Below are 24,885 nucleotides of genomic sequence, written 5' to 3' on the forward strand. Positions count from 1 at the left end.
GTTCATCCGTAAGAAAATAATATCACACGTTGTGAAGGGAATGACAGAAGCACTCACCTCAGTGTTCAGGAAAGTAAGGAACAAATCTGTAAGAACGCAATGGCATGGAAGCTAGTAAATAAATAAAAATCACTTCAATTTTTTTTCAAAGTTTAAAAATATAGGACAAGGTGACTGGTATAATTTGAGTCTTGCTGAAGAAAAACGCCATTTATACAACCGCCACAGTGGGCAGTTCTAAGGTTCTAAACATGTTACTTTTAAAACGGTCTCTTTTCATGTATTCCTCAAGTGCTCCTCTCATCCTAAAAGACAATGCAGTGGGATTTTCATTCATTTGGAGGACTCATTTTTTGTAGCCTATGGGGAAAATGATTTGGTAGAGAGTACTTAACAAGCAAAGTGTCAGCCTCACTTGGGTACTGAGAGAGTGATTAAAGATTATTTTGCATCATCAAGGAAAAGGTTTTCTTTGCTAATTTACAGAGTTTCTATAAGAGTCCTCTGCACAACTTACCACAGTTATACACAAGTGTTACAGACTCAGGCCAGGCTCATTTAAAGTTCACTCAATGTGGGACAAGAAGCACTGTGCGATGTGGGACAGGAATTACTGCTATGATTCTGGTTCAAAAGAGTGTCCACACTCTGTGCACATAATTATTGCTCAGAAAACAATAATAAGATTGTGAAGAGATGATCTGCACTGAAGCTGTAATCTAGGAGCCACTCTGGTCTCCACAGAGAGGCTGGTGATAGTCTTGTTATAGAACGTTTGTGTCGTCATCGTGCCTATCGATGTGTCACAGTTTGAATGAGAATGCCCCACACAGGCTCAGAGGTTTGTAAGCTTGGTCCCCAGTTGGTGGTGCTATCGGATAGGCTTAGAAAGTGTGGCCCTGCTGGAGGAAGCTTGTCACTGAGGGTGAGATTTGAGATCCCAAAGCCTCTTTGTGTGCTGCTTATGATTTAGGATGTAAGCCTTGACCTGTTGCCCCAACCATCAAGTCTGGTGCCTTTTGTCATGCCTCTCCACGGCGATGGAATCTTTTCCCTCTGAAGCTCTATCCAGAAAAACCTCGCCTTCCTTCTATAAGCGTCTCTGGTCATAGTGCTTTTTCACAGCAATGCAAAGAGAACTAATACACATAGCCAGTTACTACACAACGATGTTTCACATGAATTACTATAGTGGCCCCCATAAGATCATGTCATCGGGTGACATTGCCATCTCCATCAAGTGAGTCTGTAGTGTCCTGTTAATGATGAAATCATCTCAGACACATTTATCAAGACAAATCCCTATTATGAAGCATGTGTGACCGTAGGTTCTTGGTTTTTATCTTCAGAAATAACTTGTTATCAGACGGAATAAAATGTATTGATTACTATCAGATGCTTTATGAAAAATATGGTTGCCTTTACCAAACCAGAATTCAAGCATGAAGATGATTGGTTCTGGGAAATAGTGAATAGCCAATCAGATGGGACAGGAGAGAATTCATAACAGCGGTGTTTTATAGCTTTACAACCGGCATTAAGCTTCTGTCTCTAGACTCAGGATTTAATTTGATGATATTTAGAAGCAATTTTTACTGGCACATAAAAAAAAAATATCTGAAAGGTCTCAGTTGCTACTAGAAAACAATACAGAGGTGGAAAAAAGCAATAATACACACCTGTTTTACCTGGGATTTCTATTGCTGCAACAAAATACCATGACCAGAAAGCAAATTGGGGAGGAAAGGGCTTATTTGACTTACACTTCCAGATTGTAGTCCATCACTGAAGGAAGCCGGGACAGAAACTCAAGCAGGGTAGGAAACCAGAAGCAGGAGCTGATGCAGAGGCCATGGAAGGGAGCTGCTGACTGGCTTGCTTCCTATGACTTGCTCAGCCTGCTTTCTTAGAGGACCCAGGACCGCCAGTCCAGAGTTGGCTCCACCCACAATGGGCTGTGCCCTCCCCCATGAATCACTAATTAAGAAAATACCCTGTCTCTTTCTCTTCCAGTCCCAGGCGCTGCGGGAGTCGTGGCTTACCGTGCAGACATGGCCAAGTCCAAGAACCACACCACACACAACCAGTCCCGCAAATGGCACAGAAACCCCGGTCACAAAGATACGAATCTCTTAAGGGGGTCGACCCCAAGTGTCTGAGGAACATGCGCCTTGCCAAGAAGCACAACAAGAAAGCCCTGAGGAAGATGCAGGCCAACAATGCCAAGGCAGTGAGTGCACGAGCAGAGGCCATCAGGGCCCCCGTGAAGCCTCAGGCCTTCAAGCCCAAGATGCCAAAGGGCTCCAGCCGCAAACCCAGCGGTCTGGCTTTCATCGCTCGCCCCAAGCTTGGGAAGAAGATTCGAAGCTACACAGCCAAGGGTCGGAGGCTCTGCCAACCAAAGCCCAAGGCAGAGGCCAAAGCTCCAGCTAAGGCCCAGGCTTCAGCTCCAGCCCAGGCTCCCAAGGGTGCCCAGGCTCCTGTGATAGCCCCATAGAACAGACTCCAGCCAGACGGACTGCTGTGACACACCAACCTACATACTTTGCAGATGACCAGTGTCCTATGCTGTTTTTACAAATAAACTTGAGACAAGGAAAAAAAAGCCCTATAGCCAGATCTTATGAAGACATTTTCTTGATCAAGTCGCCCTCCTTTCTGATGACTCTAGCTTGTGTCAAGTTGAAAGAAAACTAGCAGGATTAATGCTTTTAAAATTTGTATTAACGAAGCTGGAGATGGAGATCAGCAGTGAGGAGTACTGGGTGTTTTTCCAGAGGAGCTGGTGGCTCACAATCATCTGAAACTCTAGTCCCAGGAATCTCATGCCCACTTCTGACATTCCTGAGCACTGTGTGCATGATGTAAATAGACACACGTATATGCATACATGCATAAAGAAATGATCCCTTCATGTCAAGAGTGGTGGTGCGTTCTTTTAATCCCAGAACCTGGGAGGCATACATAAGCAGGGTGATCTCTGGTGTTCAAGGTCATCCCAATAGGTAGGGACCGTCTGGGGCAACCCAGAGATTTGCAGAGAGACTGTGTCTTAAAAGAAAGAAAAGAGAACAAGCAAGCAAGAAAAACTTAGCTCATTCAATGATTTTTTTTCTAGGAGATGGCAAATACAGTATGACTAAAAAAGGTTGAAAATTAATCAGTAGAAACTTAGACAATGACTGTGCAGCCTAAGTGGGCAATGAGACGGTGGTGATAAGTTTTTGCATTTAATTTGGTTTGATCTTAAGATTTATTATCTTATATAAGAGTGTCTATCTATCTATCTATCTATCTATCTATCTATCTATCTATCTATGCATGAAGTACCTGCCCATTGCCCACAAAACCAGAAGAGAACATCAGAGCTACTGGAACTGGAGTCCCAGAGAGTTGTGAGCCATCATGGGGTGCTGGGAATCAAACACGGGTCTTCAGTAAGAGCAGCCAGTACTCTTGATCACTGAGTCATCTTTCTATCCTGCTCACATTAAGTTTGCTGATAATATAGCCAAAGAGGAGAGACAGGAGGAAAGTCAGAGGTTGCTGGAGATCCAGGACACCACAGGCTGTCACCTTTGAACAGAGATGCTTGCCAGAGGAGGGTTAGCTCCGCACAGACTGAAAGTCCAGGATAAGGAGAGAGGACCTGTTCAACTGTGTGCTTGCTCCAAATAGCTCACATCTTCAAGTAGCAAAAGCTCATTCTATATGAAGTCCATTGAATAAAACAAGCCACGCAGTCACAACTGCCCACAACTCCAAGGGGGACAGGGACTAAGCACCGCCACACTGTGTGATCAGAGGGTTGGAAAGATTTGGTGTAGAACCTTGCCTATGACAAAAGTCTTATATGTAAATGTCACTTGTTTCTGAGTAAACTTACATCTAAAATTTACCTTAAATAATTTGACTGCTTCCCACACATTTTGGAATTTTCTGTTTTTGTAATTGTTGGCTTTAAATGCATTTTATCTATGTCTTGACTCATGTGATATTTCAGAATATAATTCTTATTTATATAGCTTATTAATGCTAGATTAATATATAGTATTAATATACCAGCTAAATTTTATCTAGACTACTGAATTTCAAAAGCTTTCCATCATAATTTCCTATTTCTTTGGAATGATGCTAATACTATGTACAGTGTGTAGATACATTTATGTGTGTGTGTTTGATATCTCTAAACTATTCTATACTATTCTAAAAAATAACATTTAAATTTTATCTAATATTTATTTTCCTATACAAAAACTTTATTAGTACAGAATACTGTGCCAATGGATGTGTGTCTGTGAGGATTTGAACCCCACTCCTGGAACCACAATCTATATTAGTCAGGGTTCTCTAGAGGAACAGAACTGACAGAATGGTAGATCTTACTCCACTATGTTATCAGGAATAGTTAAGATTTGATGGCTTATTGGGAAAGTTTGGTCACCGAGACTGTGTCCCGATGTCTTTCTTCTCTGGTACTCAATCTCCTGGGTTGTAACTCTCCACAGTGAGTGTCAGCCCTCTTCCCTGTCTTCCTGCTTTTCTTCCTGAGGAGGAGACAAAAAAGAAAATAAATAAATAAAAAAAAATAAAAAAATAAAAAAGGAAAGGAAAGGAAAGACTCAGTGACCTCCTTACTACTTTTGGGGCCTAAAACTGGTATTCTTATGGCTGCTGCTTCTGTTACAAAACAAGTGACCCTGGGACCCCCCAGCACAAGACTCCCTGCATGCATTCATGACCCATAAAAATCATCCTAGTTATTTTATTTCCTTGTTCTACTGTTTCGTGCTGGGACACACGGTGTATGAGTGTTTCACAGCATAAACGACTGTCCTTGTGACAAATCTATGTTTTCTCATCATTTACTTTAAAAGAATAAACAGGGTACCATAATCCCCCACCATGACTGACACTTGACTGTGATTGAAAAGGAGTCTCCAGTGCATCGCCCAGAGGAGCCTGCTCCTACCCAGAGGGGAGAACGCTCAAGGCTTTATGATTCTACCCTTTAAATAAAAACGAAGGAAATAAATGGTATGCCATGTTTTTCTCCTAAAAACAAATTCTACCTATGTTGATGTGATAATATATCCATGTGGTAGATTAAAGTGGGCGGGGTTACGGTGTGTTTCTTTGCTCTTGCCTCCTCAAAGTCCGAGATTTGTGACTCTTGTCTCTACATCGTGGTCATCAGCTAGCTACAGAGAGATTTTTTTTTAAATGAAGAGTTGGTGTTTTTGAAAATCTGTTTAATATAAGTTGTAGTGGATTTTAAAACTTAGGATAAATGATATTTTTAAAATAAGCAGCTCAGAATCATACTTGTGATGTTTTCTCTCCTTTTGGCACAGAAAGGAATGGAGACGAGGAGGGAGGTTTACATTTGGACTTGTTTTAAATTTTTAAAAGCTGTTCTTTTAAATTTGCCATCTGTTACTTCAGTACTTCAAAGTGGCTATGGTAACTGTTGGGGGATACCAGGCAGAACCATAGTGTAGTCGGGTATGGCTTGACCGGGACTGAACCTTTCTCGTGGAGGTACACCAACTCATTGTGAGTCTTGTCCTGTTAGGAGGGTGTTTCTCTGCAAATGTGGTATCAAATAACAGAACATACAGCAGAGATAAGAACTAGCTGAAGATGTCCTTGTAAGTCATTTGAATTAAAAGGTGTTAATTCTGAAAAGAAAAACCTCCCCCATACCAGCCTCCTCCTGAGCTGGACTTCTAATGTAAAATGTAGCATTCTAACAGATTTACGAAGAACTTAAATAACACAAAGGAACGATGGATAAACCATTCGATTTGCCTTTGTTTACGAAAGGATCATCAACCCTGAGGTATGTTAACATAGACTTTAATCTCACTACTTAGGAGTTGGAGGTTGGAAGATTAGGACTTCAAGGCTGACCCTTGACTACGTACACAGTGAGTTTGAAGCTAGCCTGGGCTACTCGAGATTCTGTGTCAAAAACAAATAAAATAAGACAGAACAAAATTACCCCAACAAATCAGAACAAGGAAAGACAGACATACAGACAGATAGACAAACAGGACATAGCTATATTTCAGCTCTAACTTCCCTAGAGCTACCTGTGAGTTGAAGAAAACCCACTGTCGATGTCGGTGTTGGTCTGGTTTAAGTTGTGAACCCTACACATGGAAAATGCATTTGCATCACTGAGAGCTGCTGTGACTAGCACAGGAGATAGATAACCACTGAGATACGTGGTTTTGACTTGGGCTCCTCACCGAAATGAGTTACGATATCAGGATAACTTGTTCTGCCTCTGTATCAGAGAAAGCACATCTTTAGCCCTGTCACTGAAATAGGCTAAGGATGTAAAGCAACTAGGTAGCGGTGGCTAATGCTATGGGCTTGTTGAGGTCTTTAAATACCATTTACACCAAAAGAAATCTAAGTAATCCACTAAATAACCGTGGAATTCTTACCAAAAAAAAAAAAAGTTGGGTTGTGTTTAAAAAAAAACAACAAAACAACAACAACAACAAAACACTAGGGAAATAATTATATGAGCTCAAACCACCAAAGACAAACTATTTTAGTATGAACCAAAATATTAACAACCTACAGCTAATATACATCAAAACCGTTTACATCTATTAGGTAAAAATGACCCTTTGACATGTAGGGGGGAAGCATATTAGATTTGACTCATGATTCAGAAAATTAATAAAGTATAAAACGCTCATTCTCTGCTTTCTATTCAAATTTATAATGGTCAAATGGATGATGATATAAAGGGTCTTTTCACGGGAATCCACTGGCCAATAAATGAAAGGGGGCACCACATCCTGCAATTTTTACTGAGTTCTTAACTGTATAAAGTGAGAGGTATGGCATTACGTGTCTCTGATGGAAGGACTTAAGGTCACTTACTAAGAAGATGGTGGGTTTAGGAAGAGCTGTCAGTAAATACTTGCTTTGCAAGCGTGGGGGCCTGAGTTCAATCCCTAGAATCCACAGTGAGAGAGGAGGGGGGAAGGGAGAAGGAGACAGAGAGGGGAAGAGGGGGAGAGAGGGAGAGAGATGGTGAAACAGACAGGTGGCTCCCTGGAGATGACTGTCCAACCAGCTTAACCTAATTGATGAGTTCTCATACCAAACATTGCTCTCTGACTACACACATGCACTTGTACAGACATGTGCATGGGGAGAGACACAGAGACACGAAGAGAGACAGAGACACAGAGACACAGAGACAGAGAACTGACTTTCACACTTTTCACTACCACCATTATCAGCACCACTACACAGAGGTGGGAAAAAGTGTACAAACCAAAAGTACAGAAGCCAGCGAGACAGCTCAGTGTGTAAAAATGCTTGTCACCAATCCTTACAACCTGAATCCAGTTCCATGGTCCCACACACTAGAGAGGAAAGGCTCTTGTAGACTGTCCTATGCAACCCCCTCTGAGAGCAAAAGTGTGAAATGTTGGGGGAAGACCCAGCTGTTGGTCTTCTCCAACAATGGAGTTGCCAAGGGAGACAGAGGAGAATTGAGGAAAGAACCTGTCTGTGTCAGCCTCCCATCCCTGCAACACTCCCTGAGCCCAGGAGAGAATAGGCTGATTTGGCGTCGTGGTTTAGAAGGTCCAGTCCGTGCTCAATTTGTCCCTTTGCCTTTGTATCTGTGTTTCCCATCATGGTGGAAGAGAAAAAGAGGTCAAGAAAGGGGCTGCAACCCTACTGTCCTCTTCATGGGCATACCTTACAGTGACCAGAAGACTCCCACTAACCCCGCCTCTCAAAGTTCCACTAAGTGCCAAAAGCCCAAACTGGGACACCAGACTATACACACATGCTCTTTTGGACACAGTCTAGATCCAAACCTTGCTGCTATGCATCAAAGGAGACAAGACCGTAATTAATAAAAGGGAATATCTAGAGGTTATATTTCATAATTCAAACAGAAGTAGAAAGACGTTTATAGAATATTTGACAAACTGTGAACACTATACAGATATTTAAGGAGCCTGGGAAATTATAGCTAATGATATATTTAGATGCCTTATATTCAGAAAACTAAACATAGTAATTGGAATATTGTAAAGGTATCATTAACCACCATTTCATTAGTCTTCTGATATTGAAGTAAAATGGCAGAGCATAAGGCTGAAGTATTGGAGATTGAATAAAAGGGAAATGGACTCTGGGATTCCTTTCTCCTGAAGAATAAGCTCTAAAGTGTTTTCAGAGTTGGTTATAATTTCCCCAGGAGTGTGTGTACGGACAGTTTAATGAACGGGAGAGCTGCTACAGTTCATGAATGGAGAGGAATCCTTGTCTCTACGTCATTTCTCTTTACTAAATATTGACATTTCGCAACGGATTCCATCTCCACGAACGAGTGTTGACAGAAGTCATTGGCAGTGTTGCTTTGTTTAATTTTTGAGATAGAGTCTGGGTAAGCAGACTGGAATTTATGGTCTTCCTGTCTCTCCTTTACGAGTGCCACTGTTTTAGCCTCCACGTACGCCCTCGCCTTTTGGAAGAGTCAAATATAGACACGTGTCTACGTTTTTATTCATTCAAAAGTGATAGAATCTTTAGGCATTTCCCTTTTTTCCTGTGGATTAACCATTCGATGTCGAGTTTTAAAACACAGGACAGGAAGAAGCAGTGGTGTAGCAGGAGGAGGAGCAGAGGGAGGATGGAGAAGGGGAGAAGAGTTGTGGATGGAGGAGGAGTTGGAGGAGAAGTTATTGGCGAGGGAAACAGGAAGAAGACATCTTTAACATCGGATGTTTTATGTTTGTGTGTCCTCACTGTGTCAAAGTATGGAATTAAGCCCATTAATAGTGTGTGCCTATGGCGATTCTTGGGTGATATTCCCTCTACTCAATGGCCTCAAACTTCCCAGATTAATGGTATCTCTGCAAAGGTGAGATATTAGATCCTAAAACACATTTATATAAAGGCCTGGAGCACAGCTATTGTCCAGGGTGTGAAGTTATTATTGTGTCAAAATATTAATATGGATGCAGCATTTGAATTCCCGTTATTTCCGTTAGAGAAAACACGCACCCCCAATTTCCACCTCTCACCACCTAAAGGACGAGGGCAGCGCTCGGCTGAAGTGCGTCTTGAATGTGTAGTCTGGTTAGAAGGAGAAGAGAAGGCATTAGGAAAGCTGGGACATTACGTCGTGTGTAGTAATAGTTTGTGCTGGGAACAAAAAGGAGAGGGGAGGAAAGAGAAGGCAAATAAAAGTGGATTGCGGCACATATCTGAGTCCCCTGGACAAACCTCCGAGAGGCACTGGACAAAGATGGAATCCGGCTTAATTATGTGTCAAAAGCTGGGCTCCCGTCTTAGTGTAACACAGCTATGGGACTGAAAGCACATCTGGATTTACAAAGCTTCCCTGTTGGCATCAAGGCTGTGTAGAAAAGGATTAACCTCTCCCAGAGAGAGACTTGAGGGTTTTAACGTAGGCTCCAGGATGGTAACCTTGAATTATCCACCTTCTGAATAGGTCTTGGTTTCCCTGGAATCACAAGTCACACTAGATACAATGCGATAGCCAAGTGATTTATGGGGAATTTTGGACAACTCCAAATCTCTCTACCCTCAGAGGGGCTGGAAACTAAAGTCAGGCATGCCGGAGGTTAGCATGCTGCCATGACTACATGGAAACCCTAGGCAGCAAAGCTAAGGGGAACTATTCTGACTGTCCTTACTCAGCAAACATGGCCATGAATCACTGCTGGGGAAAATCGGTACAGAATGCAGCGGCCCTGAGGGGAGTCGCTGAAATTCAACATGGGCATTGTGATGGTTTGTATATGCTTGGGCCAGGGAGCGGCACTATCAGAGGTATGGCCTTGTTGGAGTAGGTGTGTCACTGTGGGTGTGGGCTTAAACCAGTCACCCTAGCTGCCTGGAAGTCAGTATTCTGCTAGCAGCCTTCAGATGAAGATGTAGAACTCTTAGCTCCTCCTGCACCGTGCCTGCCTGGATGATAATGGACTGAACCTCTGAACCTGTAAGCCAGCCCCAATTAAATGTTGTCCTTGTAAGAGTTGCCTTGGTCATGGTGTCTGTCCACAGCAGTATACCCTAACTAAGACAGGTATCTCTCAGTCGCGAGATGTCATCAGGAGTGCTGTCCTGGACTCCTATTCCCTTGGCTTCTGCCCACTGCATCCTCTTGCCTTAATTATAAAGATCGTAGTTCCCCCAAGTTTTCTGAATTTCTTTGATCAGTTCTCATAATTAACAGTGGTTTGGTGCCATGGATACCTGGATGTCCTTCTACAAGACACGGATGCCCTGGGTCAGTAAAGAGCACAGAGATAAACCTCTCTGGAGTTGGTTTCAGGGAATAGCATCTGCTCTATTGTACATGAGCAACCACTTATACAGAGGAAGCCATTGACTGTGATTGGTTAGCACATCACCTCAGATTGAACAGTGAGCACTAAGAACACCGGGGGTCTCTGTGAGGAAGAAGTGTACTAAAGGACACATGGAGAGTGTAGGCCAGCAGCAGGCTACCCACGCTACTCTAGATGTCAGTGTTCTGACTTCTGAGACGCGCTGCACCATGGTTCTTATTTAGAAGTGCAGTGCGTCAGGTAGACTACATTTTCTCCTACAGTCTGGGGGATCTCTCTGAGCTGTAGTTCCATCAGAGGTAAATGGTGGGTTTAAGCACCCCAAACCAGTGTGGATCTATTAAAAGTGAAGATGGCATTAAAGACCAACAGACTTCGCCGAAATGCATCATAGACTGTCTTTTACAGACAATTAAGGGTGGGAATTACAAGCAAAAGGGGGATCTATACTTAGGACAGTTGAATGTAATGGCTGAGGTCTGTTAAGACAGCTATTTGAAGGCCTGAGGCAAGAGAATCACAAGATCAAAGCCAGCCTGGGCTCCACAAAATTGCAGAGCGATAAGTAAGCTGTACTTCCAGAGGAAATGTTAGGGAAAAAAATGTAACAAACTCAAGTCATCTTTGCTAGAGCGAATCTCACAACGTAGGTCTAACATAATCATAAACTGTGGTTTGGAGGCCTGGGATGTGTATTGTTCATATTAGCTTCTGTTCCAGGGCTTGGTGCTGTAAAGCACTTCATGCTAAGTAGGCCTGAAATGGCTCTAAATTTAACTAACTCAATACTGAAACCTGCAGGGTACAAAAAGCAGCTCAGAAAGAAGAAATCTACACACAAAAAAATCTCAGCTAGACGAATGACAGCCACATGTTAAGTGGGAGTCAGGGGTGTGTCACTCACTGTACCTCTAAAAGTTAAAACACCACAGTATCCAAAATTTAAAAACGTCACGGACGGTTTAATTGGTTACACTATTCTATTCTAGCAAGGTAAATTTTAGGTTGTTGTAATCATTTTTAAAATTTTATAGCCAAGAGAGATGTTAGAATGTGGATGCCAACCTTAGCTTTCCCAATGATAACACGACCCTGTCATGACATCCAGCATGGTTGGAGATTCCTCCTCTCTCTTCATTTTGATATCTGTCAAAACTGGGAGGTGTCATGTCAAAATCATTAACAACCACATGCATCTTAAACATATTCTTTACAACTGAAAAACATGTTTTAGGTGATTTGGGAACTCTAGCCACAGTATTCTGTCTACAAGGGCGGTGCCCAGTTAGACTGTGAGCTAGTAGCCACTGGAGAGATATCACGGCGCAGGCCCACGACACTGTCCTATAGGGATCTGTGGCTGCCAGAATCATGGCCCCACTTCCTTTTAATACTCAAAAGACTCAACACATTTGTGGTGTTTTGAATGAAAATGCCCCCATAGACTAATCTGAGTGTCTCTTGAAGGTGTTTAGGAAGGTGTGGCCTTGTTTGAGTAAGTGTATCACTGGGGGATGGGTGGATTTGATGTTTCAGAGTCACATACTAGTACCAGTCTCTCTCTCTCTCTCTCTCTCTCTCTCTCTCTCTCTCTCTCTCTCTCTCTCTCTCTCTCTTCTCCTATCTCCCTGCCTCCTTTTTTCTCTCTCTCTTTCTGTTTCCCTCCTTCCCTCTGTGTGTGTGTGTGGGTGTGTCTCACTGTCTGTGCCTCCCTTTGTCTCCCCCTCTGTCTCCCACTCCCTCCATGTGCTCCTCTCTGTCTGTCTGTCTCTCTGTCTCCCCGGTGTGCATGTGTATGTGTACATCTGCTTACAACTTACAGACCAGATGTGAGCTCTTGGATTCTGCTCCAGTGCCAGGCCTACCTGCCTGCTGCTACGTCCCCTCCATGACATTCATAGACTGGCCCCTCTGAAACAGTTAGCAAGAGCCCCGTTAAATGTTTTATTTTGTATGTAGCCTTGGCCATGGTGTTCCCTCTCAGCAGTAGTGCAGTAACCCGGGGAATGCCTCAGAAACACTTCACAGCCTCCCTTGCCGTTGTTAGGTGTGGTCAGCGTTGAGTGACAGCCATGAATATGGTGATGGCGCTTCCTTTCTCTTTCTCAGTCACTGCCCAGCGTGAAGCTGCTGAGTCAGCCTTGATCACAGAGCCTGAGAACCTGACGCAGCAGCAACACGTATGCTCTGAACAGTTCTGTGTACAAAACCTACTTTTATTTTACAGTGAGAATCGATGACAGAGAAGAACTCCCCGCTGGAGGTGGCGATAGTGTTGTTATAGACACTTAGTAAAGCCATAATTTCTATAAAAACTGATGCCATTCCCTCTCTCTTCAATGAGCCAAGTAGGTGATCCTAACTTGTTAAGGTTGTTACAGGCCCAGATTTGACCCTAGGAATTAGAGCCAGGGAGAATAAATGTTTGTTCATGTCTCCCTGAGAAATATCACACAATACAGACTGTCAAGGAAAAGGTCAGAGTTGTTTAGTAACTGAGTGAGTGAGCGGTGATAGATTATAAACCATGGATTCTTTTTTACACATTGAAAAGTGTAAACCTGTTCCTTGCCTTGTGCACTTTACTACTCCAGAGCCATTTCTCAGAAGCCACACCAGACCGCGGGTCAAAGATCCAAGGAATCATGCCTGCTCTATTGCTTCTCCTTTGAGAAAGGGTCTTACTATGTCACCCCCGGCTGTCTTTAAATTCGACAGCCTCCTGCCCAGTTGCACAAGTGCTGGCATTGCATACCTGTGATGCAAACCTAGCTGGTGACCAACTTTTGCATTGTGAAGAATTAAAATAAAATTCTAAGTACAAATAAAACATTCGGTGGACCATGGGGGTGTCACAAGATAGATCATATGCAAATAAGGCAAGCAGGAGAAACAAACTCATAATGTCTGCAATGCTTGAACTCCTGGTACATTGGAGAGCCAACATTCAAAGTCTGCATGTTAAACAAGAAGGAATCAAGACAGGAGGAAAGTAGCCTACCCAATTTAAGAATGACATTTATAGGTACCTCTAAGGAAACACCTAGGAAATAGGTAAAACTCTAGAAATGTGCAAATATTTACATTGCGCCAAAACAAAATAATTCCAACTACGAGTCAGTCTCATTGGTAGCTTGTCCTTTTCCTTTTCCCCAGAGCTGAGGATCAAATCCAGGGCCTTGCACATGCTAGGCCACTGAGCTAAATCCCCAACCCCGATAGCTTGTCATGATATAGATTATTCATTTGTTTTGGAGCTCTGAATCCAGCTGAACTGGCCATTGTTCCGAATGTTCACAACTTTCCAGTAAGGCCCCAGCACTGGGAGCTGGACCACCTTGTCACTCAGGTCCAATGAGCAAATGTAGTCAAACAGCTAAGGATATATCCCTCTTGAATCAGTTCTTCTTTCTTGACCTGCCTTTAAAAGTGCATGCTCTGTTAACAAATTCTGTTTCGGAAGTAATGGTATTTCTTTTACTTTGCTTCCCTGTTGTGGGTTTGAGTGCATGGCTTTGTCAGCTTAGATTTGATGGTGGAATGGTTGGGCAATGGTAGGGTTCACCACACAGAAATGAGAATCCAAGTGTGGTACCCAGCACCTCGCATGAAATGGAGGCATGGTGTTTGTGTCTGTAAAGTCTGTGCTGAGGAAGCAGAGATGGGACCACCCCTGAAGGTGGCTGGATAGTTAAGAAGAACCAGGAAGCTCCCTGTTCACTGAAAGATCGTGACTCAAAGAGGAGGAAAGTCACTGGAACAAGTCACTTGGAGACATCCCAAGTCAACCACCTCTGACTCCACACACATATACACACATGTGCACCTGCACACACATCCTGCATGCACACACAAAGAAAGCTGCCTTGATAGAACTATTACATCTCTTATGAGGAGATTTTTACAAATTTACATCAGAATTCAGGACCTGGTATTGGTGATTTGGTAATCTTGTTCAGGAGCAGGATGCCAGTCATATCACGATTAATTGATGGTAAAAATAGCAAAAGCTTCCAATTTTTTTTTTAAAGAGTCTGTCATGCAGACAGAGAGAAAATCCTCCGTCATAATGGAGTCGTCTTAGTGAATCAGAAACCTTTGTCTCTCTGATAATGTGTATACTTTGTTTCTCCAACAGCTTTTGGCTTGGTTTGATACATTATTGTGCAAAAAGTGTCCATAAAACTGCTACAGAAAAAGTGAGAAATGTATTCTCTTCAGAGTTTTATATTTTTAAATGATATTCAGATGATTTTTAATTACTACCAAGGCATTGAAATGTTAATGTATTTTATACGATAGAGGAGGGTGATTTAATCCTTGCTTTCTGCCGTCAATTTCAACTCTAAGAAAATTATTTCTTTTGATCCACTCTGATAGCATATAATAAAAGAACAATAAAACATATGGCTCAATTACCACTGCTTCTCATCAAGTGTGAATTAATGAATATCAAATTATTATTAATTGTTTTTTTTTGCTGGCTCCGTCCCCACAGGACAATTATACACTGCTGAATTTTGATAAGCACTTTGTGTTTAACACTTTGTGGACCAGAGTCTAAGAGGAACAGATGCATAAAATTATTACACAGGAGAATAATTATTTAAATTTATCACTTTGCTAATCATGCAGTCATATTTAATTTCCCTAGTTTGTTTGCTCACAACTGCTTACAAGTGCCCAGGAATTCTATGTCCCAGCCCAACCTAGTCACTCTTCCTTCAAGAAATAGTTGCTATGGGACTATTACATGCTTTACATGTTCAACTTTTTTTATGTTAGCAATATTAATTGTTTCTTGTATGATTGTTGAATTTCCAACTTCTTAACAAAAGAATTCTTTCAAAATAAAAGTTATATTTTAGGCAGCTAAAAAAAGATAAGTTTACTCTGGGAGCAGAATACAACTTGTGCTCAGGATAATTGACAAAAATCAATGCTAATGAATGATATGCAAACATTGCAGAAATTGACAGTTCATTTTATTGTGGTGAGCCTTCTGTAAACATAGGCTGTTTATAACACGAGCATACATAACATGTTTGTAATACATAGCTATCACTTCTCAGATTATTTGATCACCCAGATTTTGAAACACATGCAAATAAAATGTAACAAATTACACATTATCTGATTTCACCTATCACCCGTAGAGCTATTTATTTCAGTTGTAAGAATAGTTCTCAAAAGCTATGCCTGGGATAAACTGAAGGATGACACTCAGATGAAATTATTTATATTTTTCCAATATAGCTAACAAATATACCAGCATGTTTCTAAATAGGAAACTCAAGTTCTTTTAGATTTGGAGGATAGGAAAAGCAATGGGGAGGGGGACTTAGAAATCAGTTGTCGAAGATCTATGGTGTCACAGATAATGTCACAGAAAGCTGGAAGCTTGAAGTGATTTCCTAAGGTTCAAACGACTTGGGACAATGACATCTTGAAGCAAATTTGTATAAGAAGATTTCTATGTGCATTTTCTTTTGTAGAAAAAGAAGTATATCTTGCTTCTATCAGCCTATTTGTCAGGGTGTCAATAATACTGATACAAATTATTAGGAGGACATAGAAGATGAGAAACTCGGCTATAATGGAAACCAGGATGGGCAGCCAAATATGGAGCAGGGATGACCCGCTGAGAGTTGAGAACGCTCACGGCCATTGACTTAGGGAACTAGAACTATGTAGATTTTTTTTTAATCACTTAACCTTGCCAGATGCCAGATGGTTCTTTTCACACATGTGACCCTCTTCAAAGTCATTAGATTATTTGTTCAACAACAGAATTGTTATTTTGAAACAAGAGCTGATGCTCAGTGTAAATATTTTGAGATTACATATTCTTAAAATGTAGCTTTAAGTTCCTCAGTGAAGGTGTTTGTCTTCGCTTCTCCGTGTCAGCATTATTGAATCCATTTCGCTGAAAATTCGGAAACAAGATTAGTCAAGTAAATCAATACAAAAACAAACCCACGATTAAAATTACGAAAGAACACATCACTCTCCCAGGGGATAGAGCCGAATTAAGCACCCCATCATTCCGTCTAGTCCTAAATTCTTCACTCTGACTTCCGTCAAACATGAAGCGTCGCACACTGGGTGTGCATAACTAGTTAGAGCCACAGCTTTGTGAATGCGATTTTTTAAAAATGTATTACTGTGGAGGGCACAGAGAGGAAGACACGCAGACTTGTGAGTCTTTGCGAAGCACACCCCGGACATCGTGTTAGGGATTCTCTGGGGTGAAAGTTTGGAAGGACCCTATGCGGTCAGGTGGAATATTAGATTGGTTAGGGCTGCAAAATCAGCAAGAAGAGTGGATGTGAGAAACAATCTGGGGAAAGCAGAGAAGGAGGCGAAGTACAAATATAATTAGGCTTATTCTAGTAATTGGTTCTGAAGCCCGATGGACTGGGGATTCCGAGTATTTTTCCAGATGTAGCCTCCCAGTAGCCCATTAAGCTCATGAGTTTGTCATTAGCTTCTGTGCTTTTGATCCTGTGGAGGAATCCCAATTCCATCCACTACACCAACACTGACAGGAATAAAGGCCCTCTAAACACTGAGACCCTGGACCATCCCTTCAATAGCAATTTGTTTCTCTTGTTCTACATATTGCCCGCTCTAGAAATGAATTGAACGTACTTTCTTGTAACAGTCAATTACATTTTAAAAGATTTTATTTTCCAGACATATTCTGCATGTGTTTTAGATCAGCACTGAAATTTCTCATGCTTAGTTGAAAATGCATACCCAGAACATCTTGCTTTCTCATACTAAGAGTCTAAGCTGTAGTAACATTTGGTCTTGCAATGTTTTTAAAAATACTATATTTAACATAAAAATTAAAGTATCATTAAAAGGCATTGATATGACTAAAGGTAATTATGACTATATTTAAATGTATTTTCAAGTGAAAATACAAAAGGGCATCCACAGAAACGATTCAACTTAAATAACCATATAATCAGAAAAATATTTGTTTCGCAAAGTGGAAAATTTTTATAAATTAAGTGCGACTTTTGTTTACACTGCTTTCTAACTGATACAAAAAACAGTACAAATATTGACCAATTTGTATCATTAAACAAAAGACTACCACAGTTTTAATTATCTGCTGCTTACTTTCTCATTAGCTGTAGTTAATAAAGTGTTGGATTTTGTTGAAATACTTCATATTTAGCAATACTACATAGCTGCAGTGTTAGGACGATTGCTGCTCATAGCCCAGCACTTACCCATCACTTTAGAGTAGCAAGGCTCACAGTGTATTGTCTGTCTGTAAATCCAAATACTGTCTCCTGCTTGTAAGTTTTCCAGAGGCCGTTTGCAGATTTCACACTAAGGAAAGCAACACAAGTTTATATTACAGACTGAGAATGTAGCCTCAAGGGAGTAAGGACAGAAAACCTTTCAGTTCCGAGACCACCCTTCTTAGAACTTTCTACAGCTTCCTGCTACATGCAGGTCTAGGCCAGGGAGTCTTTACCAGTGAGGGTTTCTACGCAACTCACAAAGGAGTGGACAGAGTGTTTCACAGATTGGCTATGTCAAGGACAAGATAAACATCCAAAGTCTCAAACAGAACGACAGATTTGAGTTTATCCTTTGCTTCCACAAGGGAGAGCTGTGGAACTCAGGCACAACAACCTGCTGAACCAAACAAACTGCTGATCACACAGGGACGGGGAGGGGTGTTACGAGTTGTACCAGTTACAGAAGCAGGGAAAGGTCGGCCTCCATTTTTCTTAGACATGGCTGCCGATTGGCAGGATTTAAAAATACCGGTTGGTTTTTCAAGATGAACCACTAAAGCAAATTGTCTTTAATTCTTTTATTAAACATTTAAACTAGCTTAAGGGGTTCTCTGTTACACTATCTTTTTCTCTGAGCAAAAGGAATGTTTTTGTCTGCTATAGTCTCTAACACTTCAAATGGAAATGAATCACATAAAATACAATAAATAAAAATTATTCCTATTTACCAAAAGCAATAACCAGGAGAATTTCCATTTTAGAAAAGTTAGGCATATTAATTTAAAATTTTAAAAGTATGTACTTTTATTTAATAGAGTATATTTTGCAACTAGAAAGACTTTCATCTTATAATCAAACAATTACTTCATTTTCAGATTATACTTTTTTTTTTCTTTTCTTTTTTTTCTGAGCTGGGGACCGAACCCAGGGCCTTGTGCTTGCTAGGCAAGCACTTTACCACTGAGCTAAATCCCCAACCCCAGATTATACTTTTATAATCCTATATTGGGGTTTCATTTCCTTTCTTTCTTTTTTCTTCCTTCTTTCTTTCTTTCTTTCTTTCTTTCTTTCTTTCTTTCTTTCTTTCTTTCTTTCTTTCTTTCTTGGATGCACATGTGCCGTGAGACTCAAGAGACAGTTAGTCAGCAAATGACTTGTGGGAATTCATTTTTCCTTCCAGGATGCAGCTTGTAAGGATCACGCTTAGGTCATCAGATTGACTACAGGTGATACAGTCAATCCTGTATCCTGCCATCCTGCCAGCCTGGATATGTGATTCTATATTAAAACACTGCGCCATGTTTTTGATTACTAGGTAATTGGTGGACAAGCAACCAACGGACACAGTAGTACATCTGTTTGGCTAAAATAAATAATTTGCATCGAACACAGAATATGACCACTAGAAAGAATTTAGGCAAGCGCTTTTCAAATTGGATGCATATAAGATAAATCTAAGGAGCTTCTAAAACAAGCAATGTCCAAAAATAATCTCTGAAATCTTAAATTTTCTGTCCGAGTATTCTAAGGTTTTTTCCTCCTTAATTGGTCTTTATGATTATATCTTGCAACCAGTGTTGAGAACCACAACCTGGTCAACAATCTATTTTCTAGCTAAGGAAACCAAGGCCGATGTCATTTGATTACCCAAATCCACTGGCCACCGTACTGAAGGGCAGAGGCAAAGCTGAGATCTTCAGACACCCAGAGCAGAGCAACCACACTGAGACATACGTGGACAGACACAACACACACCCAAGGTGAGAAGAAGGAGCTGAGCGAAACGAAACTTGGAGGTGCTCGCTATTGGACATTTCTGCTACTCGTTCAACCACAGTTGATCATGGTCTCGGCAGCAGACTGAGCTTAAAAGTCCATCATGAAGGCCTGACCTCATGGCAAGAGAGCTGCTAGCTTTATGCTCAACAGTCGACTGTCCATGTATGACTTCATTACATACATGATGCGATGCACTGTTTATTCAAATGTTATAGAGACTTAAGAATGATAAATGTTTATCTCTTCCACAGACTTAAGTCTCCTAAGAGATGTGCGAGGAACACATTCCAAACCTAAAGCCAAGAGAATAATTATGGCCCTTAGAGGGCGAAGCTGCAGAACATGTAGGGAACTCAAGTAGAGTGTTATCGGTGTGGATTACAGAGTGTTTAAAGCTTTGGCTTCATTCTAAGCAATTCGACAGATGCATTTTTCTTGTCGTGCAACCTTCCTTCCTAACACCTGGTGACACGAAATGAGCACGTGTTTACCTTAAAGCAGGTGGAGTGGCAGCAGATCTGTAATTCGTCTAAAATCATTTTGGTTTCTACCCCCAAGGGCTTGCGGCAGTAAGTGCACATGTCTCTTTCAATGACAGACCTGTGGTGACAATAGAATTAAAGACCGTTTAGAATTTGCCATCTTGTAGGGACAGGTGTGTCTCCTCTGAAGTCACATGAGAGCGTGTGGATCCCGATGGACCTTTAGGAGTCATCCCAACACCACAAGACATGCTTTTCCCTCATCCTCGTCAATTCTGGAACAATGTCAAGGAAACAACTCGCAGGAAGAGCCTTATTAATAATATTAATAAATGTTATTAATTTACCAGCAATTGAGCATATGTGGGCAGAAAAAGATGCTCAGTTTCCCAGTTGAACTAGACTAGAAGCATTTCTTGAAGCTAGAAGAACGTTTTAATGATTTTATGCATATCTCTTTATGCATTGCAATAACCAATATCCTTGAAATATATTCCTTTCTTACTTTAGAAACTCAATCAACAACGAATGACCTATAGACATGATCAGCAGAGTCAAAAATTTTAAATCATGCCAGCACCTCAACTAAAGACCCCTTTCCTTTGGAAAGGTCTTATAATTGTCTTAAACAGATCCCGGTGGATTCTACTGCTTTGGAGGTACTATTAGCATGAAGGACCAAAGTTTCCAGAGTAGCGTACATGGAAGGGTAATGAAATGAAAATGGGTAATACTTACACAGTAAATGCATACATTAGTTTTGTTATGATCTGCATCCCTGTATTATCATGCCACTCAGAGAGCTGGATGACTCTGGCTATGCATTAAACAATACACATACACAACATACTCATGTACCGTGTGATGGGTCCAGGGGCTTTACTATAAAACTCAGTTCATCCTGAGGAGCCAGGATTTCGATATGCATGTCACTTTGTAGAAAAGCAAACAGGGACGCAGAACAGCAAGTGAGCTGCTGCTCGTACACATCCAACGAGTAGATCCGAACGGTGTGATGCAGCGTTGGGTCTCAGAGCTGGAGAGAGCTAGGCTTGCCCAGGCACTGCTCTTCTACCACCCAGTTAGGGGCAAGCGGAGCAAAGGGAGTCGGGGGAAGAGAGAGCACAGAGGAAAGGCCTTAAGAGTAGATAAAGCTTGCATGCTTTGATGCTCTCAGCTATTCTAATGACATCATCCTAATCACTACATAAGCACATATAGGTATATAAAGGTTTAAATCTATGTAAATTACACAGTGATTAGTGTATATATACATATGTGTGTGTACGCGCACAAATTGCATAGTGATATATATATAAATAACTTTTAATTTATTCTACAATTACCTATACATTATATATGCCTGGCAAATATTTCCCCTTATATTGTCCGTATGTTTGTGTGCATGAGTGTGTGCACATGTATGTGTGCATATGCATATTCATATGTGTAGATGTATATAACGAAACCTCTCATTTAAGACCAGAAGCGCAGAGAATAGCATTCCTACATCATCATTGTATTCCACAAGCACTGACAAAGGGCCAGAAATACAAGCAAGGAAGAAGTGCCCCCTTCCCATGAGATGCTCTTTGCACTGGAAAAGCCATGGACATGGAATGCCATGAGAGAAATGACAGCTCTAACTGTATTTCTCCTAGCAAGTGCGATGGGAGTTCATGCCTTCAAGTATCATTTGCTGGGTACCTGTGAGGTGCTAAGCACTGCATTAGGAGCTGAAGCTACGCCTAAGAAGGAGGTAGGTCCTGACCCCTGACAGTCACGTTTGCAGACCCTGCTAGAAACCATAGCAGTGGAAGAACACGTTCTTGTGAAACAGCCTGTTTCTAGAAGTTGGGGATCTCTTGCTTCCTGGAGATGGGCAAGCCCTCCTGACAGTTACTCGAGGGCCCCATGAACCTGAAACAATGAGGAGGGGCACTAGACAAAAAGGTCTGGGAAGGGACCAGATCTCCACAAAGATATATACTCATCCTAATCCTTCTAGGAACTGAGTTGAGTCCAGAATGTGTTGGGCCAGTAAGTCCATGCACCTACCTTTGGGAAAACCACAAGAGGGGAGGGGTTCAGGGCAGGCTAGGGAAGCAAGAAAGCATAGGTGTTTATCACAATGTTGCAAGCCAGGGACTCCAGAGAGAAAAAGGGCTGGCCAAGGAAGCAGTTTGGGGGGCACGGAAAGGTCTTCTATAATAGCATACATAAAACCCAGACAGCAGCTAGGAAGCAGGTTTCCAAATAGAGAACTGTGTGCTGATCCCTTTGTGTCTACTTCTAACAGTTTCCTACCTGTCTGCCAAACAAAACCATCACCAAAAAAAGGAAGAAAAGAGAAATACACATACATGTTTGAGCACATTAAAGTGTGTGCGTACATGTGTGTGTGTGCGTGTATGTGTGTATACATGTGTGTGTGCGCGTGTGTGTGTGTGCGTGTGTGTCTGTGTATCCACTTTATGTCTAAATTGGAGTTACAAGCATACTCACCTATCTGAAGTTGAATAAACAGTTTGTATATATTTTCCTGAGATATTTTCCTGATATCCATCCTTTGGCGATTTACTAAAAATGGACATAGAGGGACACGTGAGAATCAGAACTTTTTTTCTATTGATATAATTACCTCTTCACAGCTAAGAAAACACATATTCCCTTATACACTATTATTATATTATTTTTAATACTACAAACCCAGATGGTATCCTTACTCCTTCAATTTTTTTTTTAATCTGTAGAAGTGATGACACAGAAGTCCCAGCAAGTCAACATGTCACCACGGGGGACAGAACAGGCCGAGACAGAGTCTGAGTAAAAGCAACAGGGACGCCATCATTTCTCATGATCTGCACTTGTTGTACCTCACTTAGTTACTAAAGCAAAGCCTGCTGGTCTAGACGCACAGGCCTGCAAGCCTCAAAACGAACACTAAATAGGATGGCTGGAGAGACAGTTCAATGGTAAAGAATTTGCTTGATATGTGTAAAGCCCTAAATTCAATTCTCAGCACTACATGAATAAAATTCCAGCATACCCACACACATGCACGTGTGTGTGCACACACTTGAGTACCTTGCCAAGGTTATCAGGTTAGTCAATGGCAAACGATAACTCAATCCTGAACCTAACTCCAGAGACTTCGCACTATAACTGTCCTGTCAGTGTAGATTTTAAGAAAGCTGGAGATATTTGAGGGCCAACACTGTCACGTTAGGTTAACTAACAATTGAAAATCTATCCTTTTGGAATATTCTTCTCGGAATCTGCCTACAGATTATTGGTATGGCATGATACAGTATTATCTCTTATAGTCACAGCTTTCAAACACACATTTGTATCAAAAACATGTTGCGTGCGTTAGAATAGAGATAGCCAGAACCCCAATGGCAGAGTTTCTGGTTCTTTAGGTTTAGGTTGGGGCCAAGTAAGTTTCAGTTGTGACAGTTCTGATGTGATACTGTTGAAGCCAACCCAGAAACCATATGTGAGAGTTGCTGCCTGTATACACATACACAAATGTTCTCTATATACAGTAGTCTATAAAAGTAAACATGGTTAAATAATTCAAATATGGTTTAGTCAATGATTTTAAGTCAACTATTTAATAAGTAAAAAAATCTGGAAATAGTGTTTAGTTGATTACGCTTAATTCTAGAAATTTACGGTTTCTTAAAGGTTGACATCACAGTTGGTGGCCTTTGTTCCAATGAGACACTTCTTCAGACAGGAAAATGTATGAATGTGCTGCCCCACAGGGTTACCAACATGTGAAAAGAGATTGATATGTAAGTATAAATGCTTGTTCCTTGTATCCCGCTTGCCAACATTCTATTTCTTGACTTTACTCCCACTCCCATGCTGTTTATCTACGTGTCAGTTTCTTTCAGATGCAATAACTACTTATTGATTTAATTTTTCTCTTAAATACTTTATTTTTTAGTTTAATTAAAATATAGTAGGAATCACTATCGTGGAGCCACTATAGCATGATATTGAAATTAGGAGAAAAGTTACTTCAGGAATTGGATGTGTAAGTTAGACATGATTTGAGCCAAAGAGGCATTGAGTTGCCTGTGGGAACTGCCGTGCACACAGAAGATTTCCCTGATCTGCTGTTCTGGGTTTTGTTAGTGTGGATTTAACACATGTCATGTATGACTATGTCATGTATGTCTATGTCATATATGTCTATGTCATGTATATCTACATTTGTGTGCTTTGCTACTCTATTACCCTATAATGAGGCCAGTTCTCATTTTTTGACTCCTTGACAACTAAATGTTGTGAATCCATGACCTTTGTGGACAGTTTTGTCATTATTCATTGTTCTAAGCAGACAGTTTCATGGGACATTGGCACTCTGTAAATCAGGCCATGGTATGTCAACCTGAAGATATACTTTCTGTTTCAGATTGGAAGTACATAGTAGATAAAGCCTCTGAATTAAGGTCACTCAAAGAAAATTGTTATACCAAATAGTCATACACTTTATGTGAGAACATTTGATTAATAATCCTATTACTTACTCAGTTATCTTAAATAATTTTGAGTCCATACAATAACCATGAGTTGCTCATCTCCCTAATTATTGGGAACAACATATTATATGTGTAGAACTTACAATAATTCTATCTTCTCTATGAAAGAGCACACCCGGAAACGGTAGGACCTCTTAGGTGGCACAGACCATTCAGGGCTATAAAAGGAAGTGAACTTTCTTAAGCACTTTCCTGTTACCTGTTCTCCACATATGTCCGTGTGTAAACAACAGTGTCCTTGGGCCCAGCATTCCTGGTTCCAGAATTGGAGCTGCAATAAAACCATTTAGCTTTGTGTTGAAATGTTACTTGTGAGAATGATAAAAACAAAACTATTTTCCAGTTCGATTATATATATATTTAATATAATATATATATATAATCCATGTATACATAACATAAATACAATATATATAGAGAGAGGTATATTAGAAAGCATGAAGGC

General features: G+C 41.0%; 1 protein-coding gene and 1 pseudogene across 1 annotated transcript in view; one reads left to right on the forward strand and one right to left on the reverse strand.

The window, feature by feature from the left end:
- The first annotated feature begins 2,021 nt into the window (after positions 1-2,021).
- On the forward strand, positions 2,022-2,497 carry LOC116913078 (annotated as a pseudogene).
- Positions 2,498-15,319: 12,822 nt separating this feature from the next.
- Scel (sciellin) overlaps positions 15,320-24,885 on the reverse strand; it is a 100,336-nt gene continuing 90,770 nt past the window's right edge. The window contains exons 27-31 of the mRNA XM_032917686.1: positions 24,640-24,711; positions 22,393-22,467; positions 19,897-20,005; positions 17,609-17,711; positions 15,320-16,290 (exon numbers count right to left, since the gene is read on the reverse strand). Coding sequence (XP_032773577.1) covers positions 16,274-16,290; positions 17,609-17,711; positions 19,897-20,005; positions 22,393-22,467; positions 24,640-24,711 — 376 coding nt within the window. The 3' untranslated portion in view covers positions 15,320-16,273. The remainder of the gene's footprint in view (positions 16,291-17,608; positions 17,712-19,896; positions 20,006-22,392; positions 22,468-24,639; positions 24,712-24,885) is intronic.

This window comes from Rattus rattus, chromosome 12, assembly GCF_011064425.1.
Source record: "Rattus rattus isolate New Zealand chromosome 12, Rrattus_CSIRO_v1, whole genome shotgun sequence".
Classification (NCBI taxonomy): domain Eukaryota; kingdom Metazoa; phylum Chordata; class Mammalia; order Rodentia; family Muridae; genus Rattus; species Rattus rattus.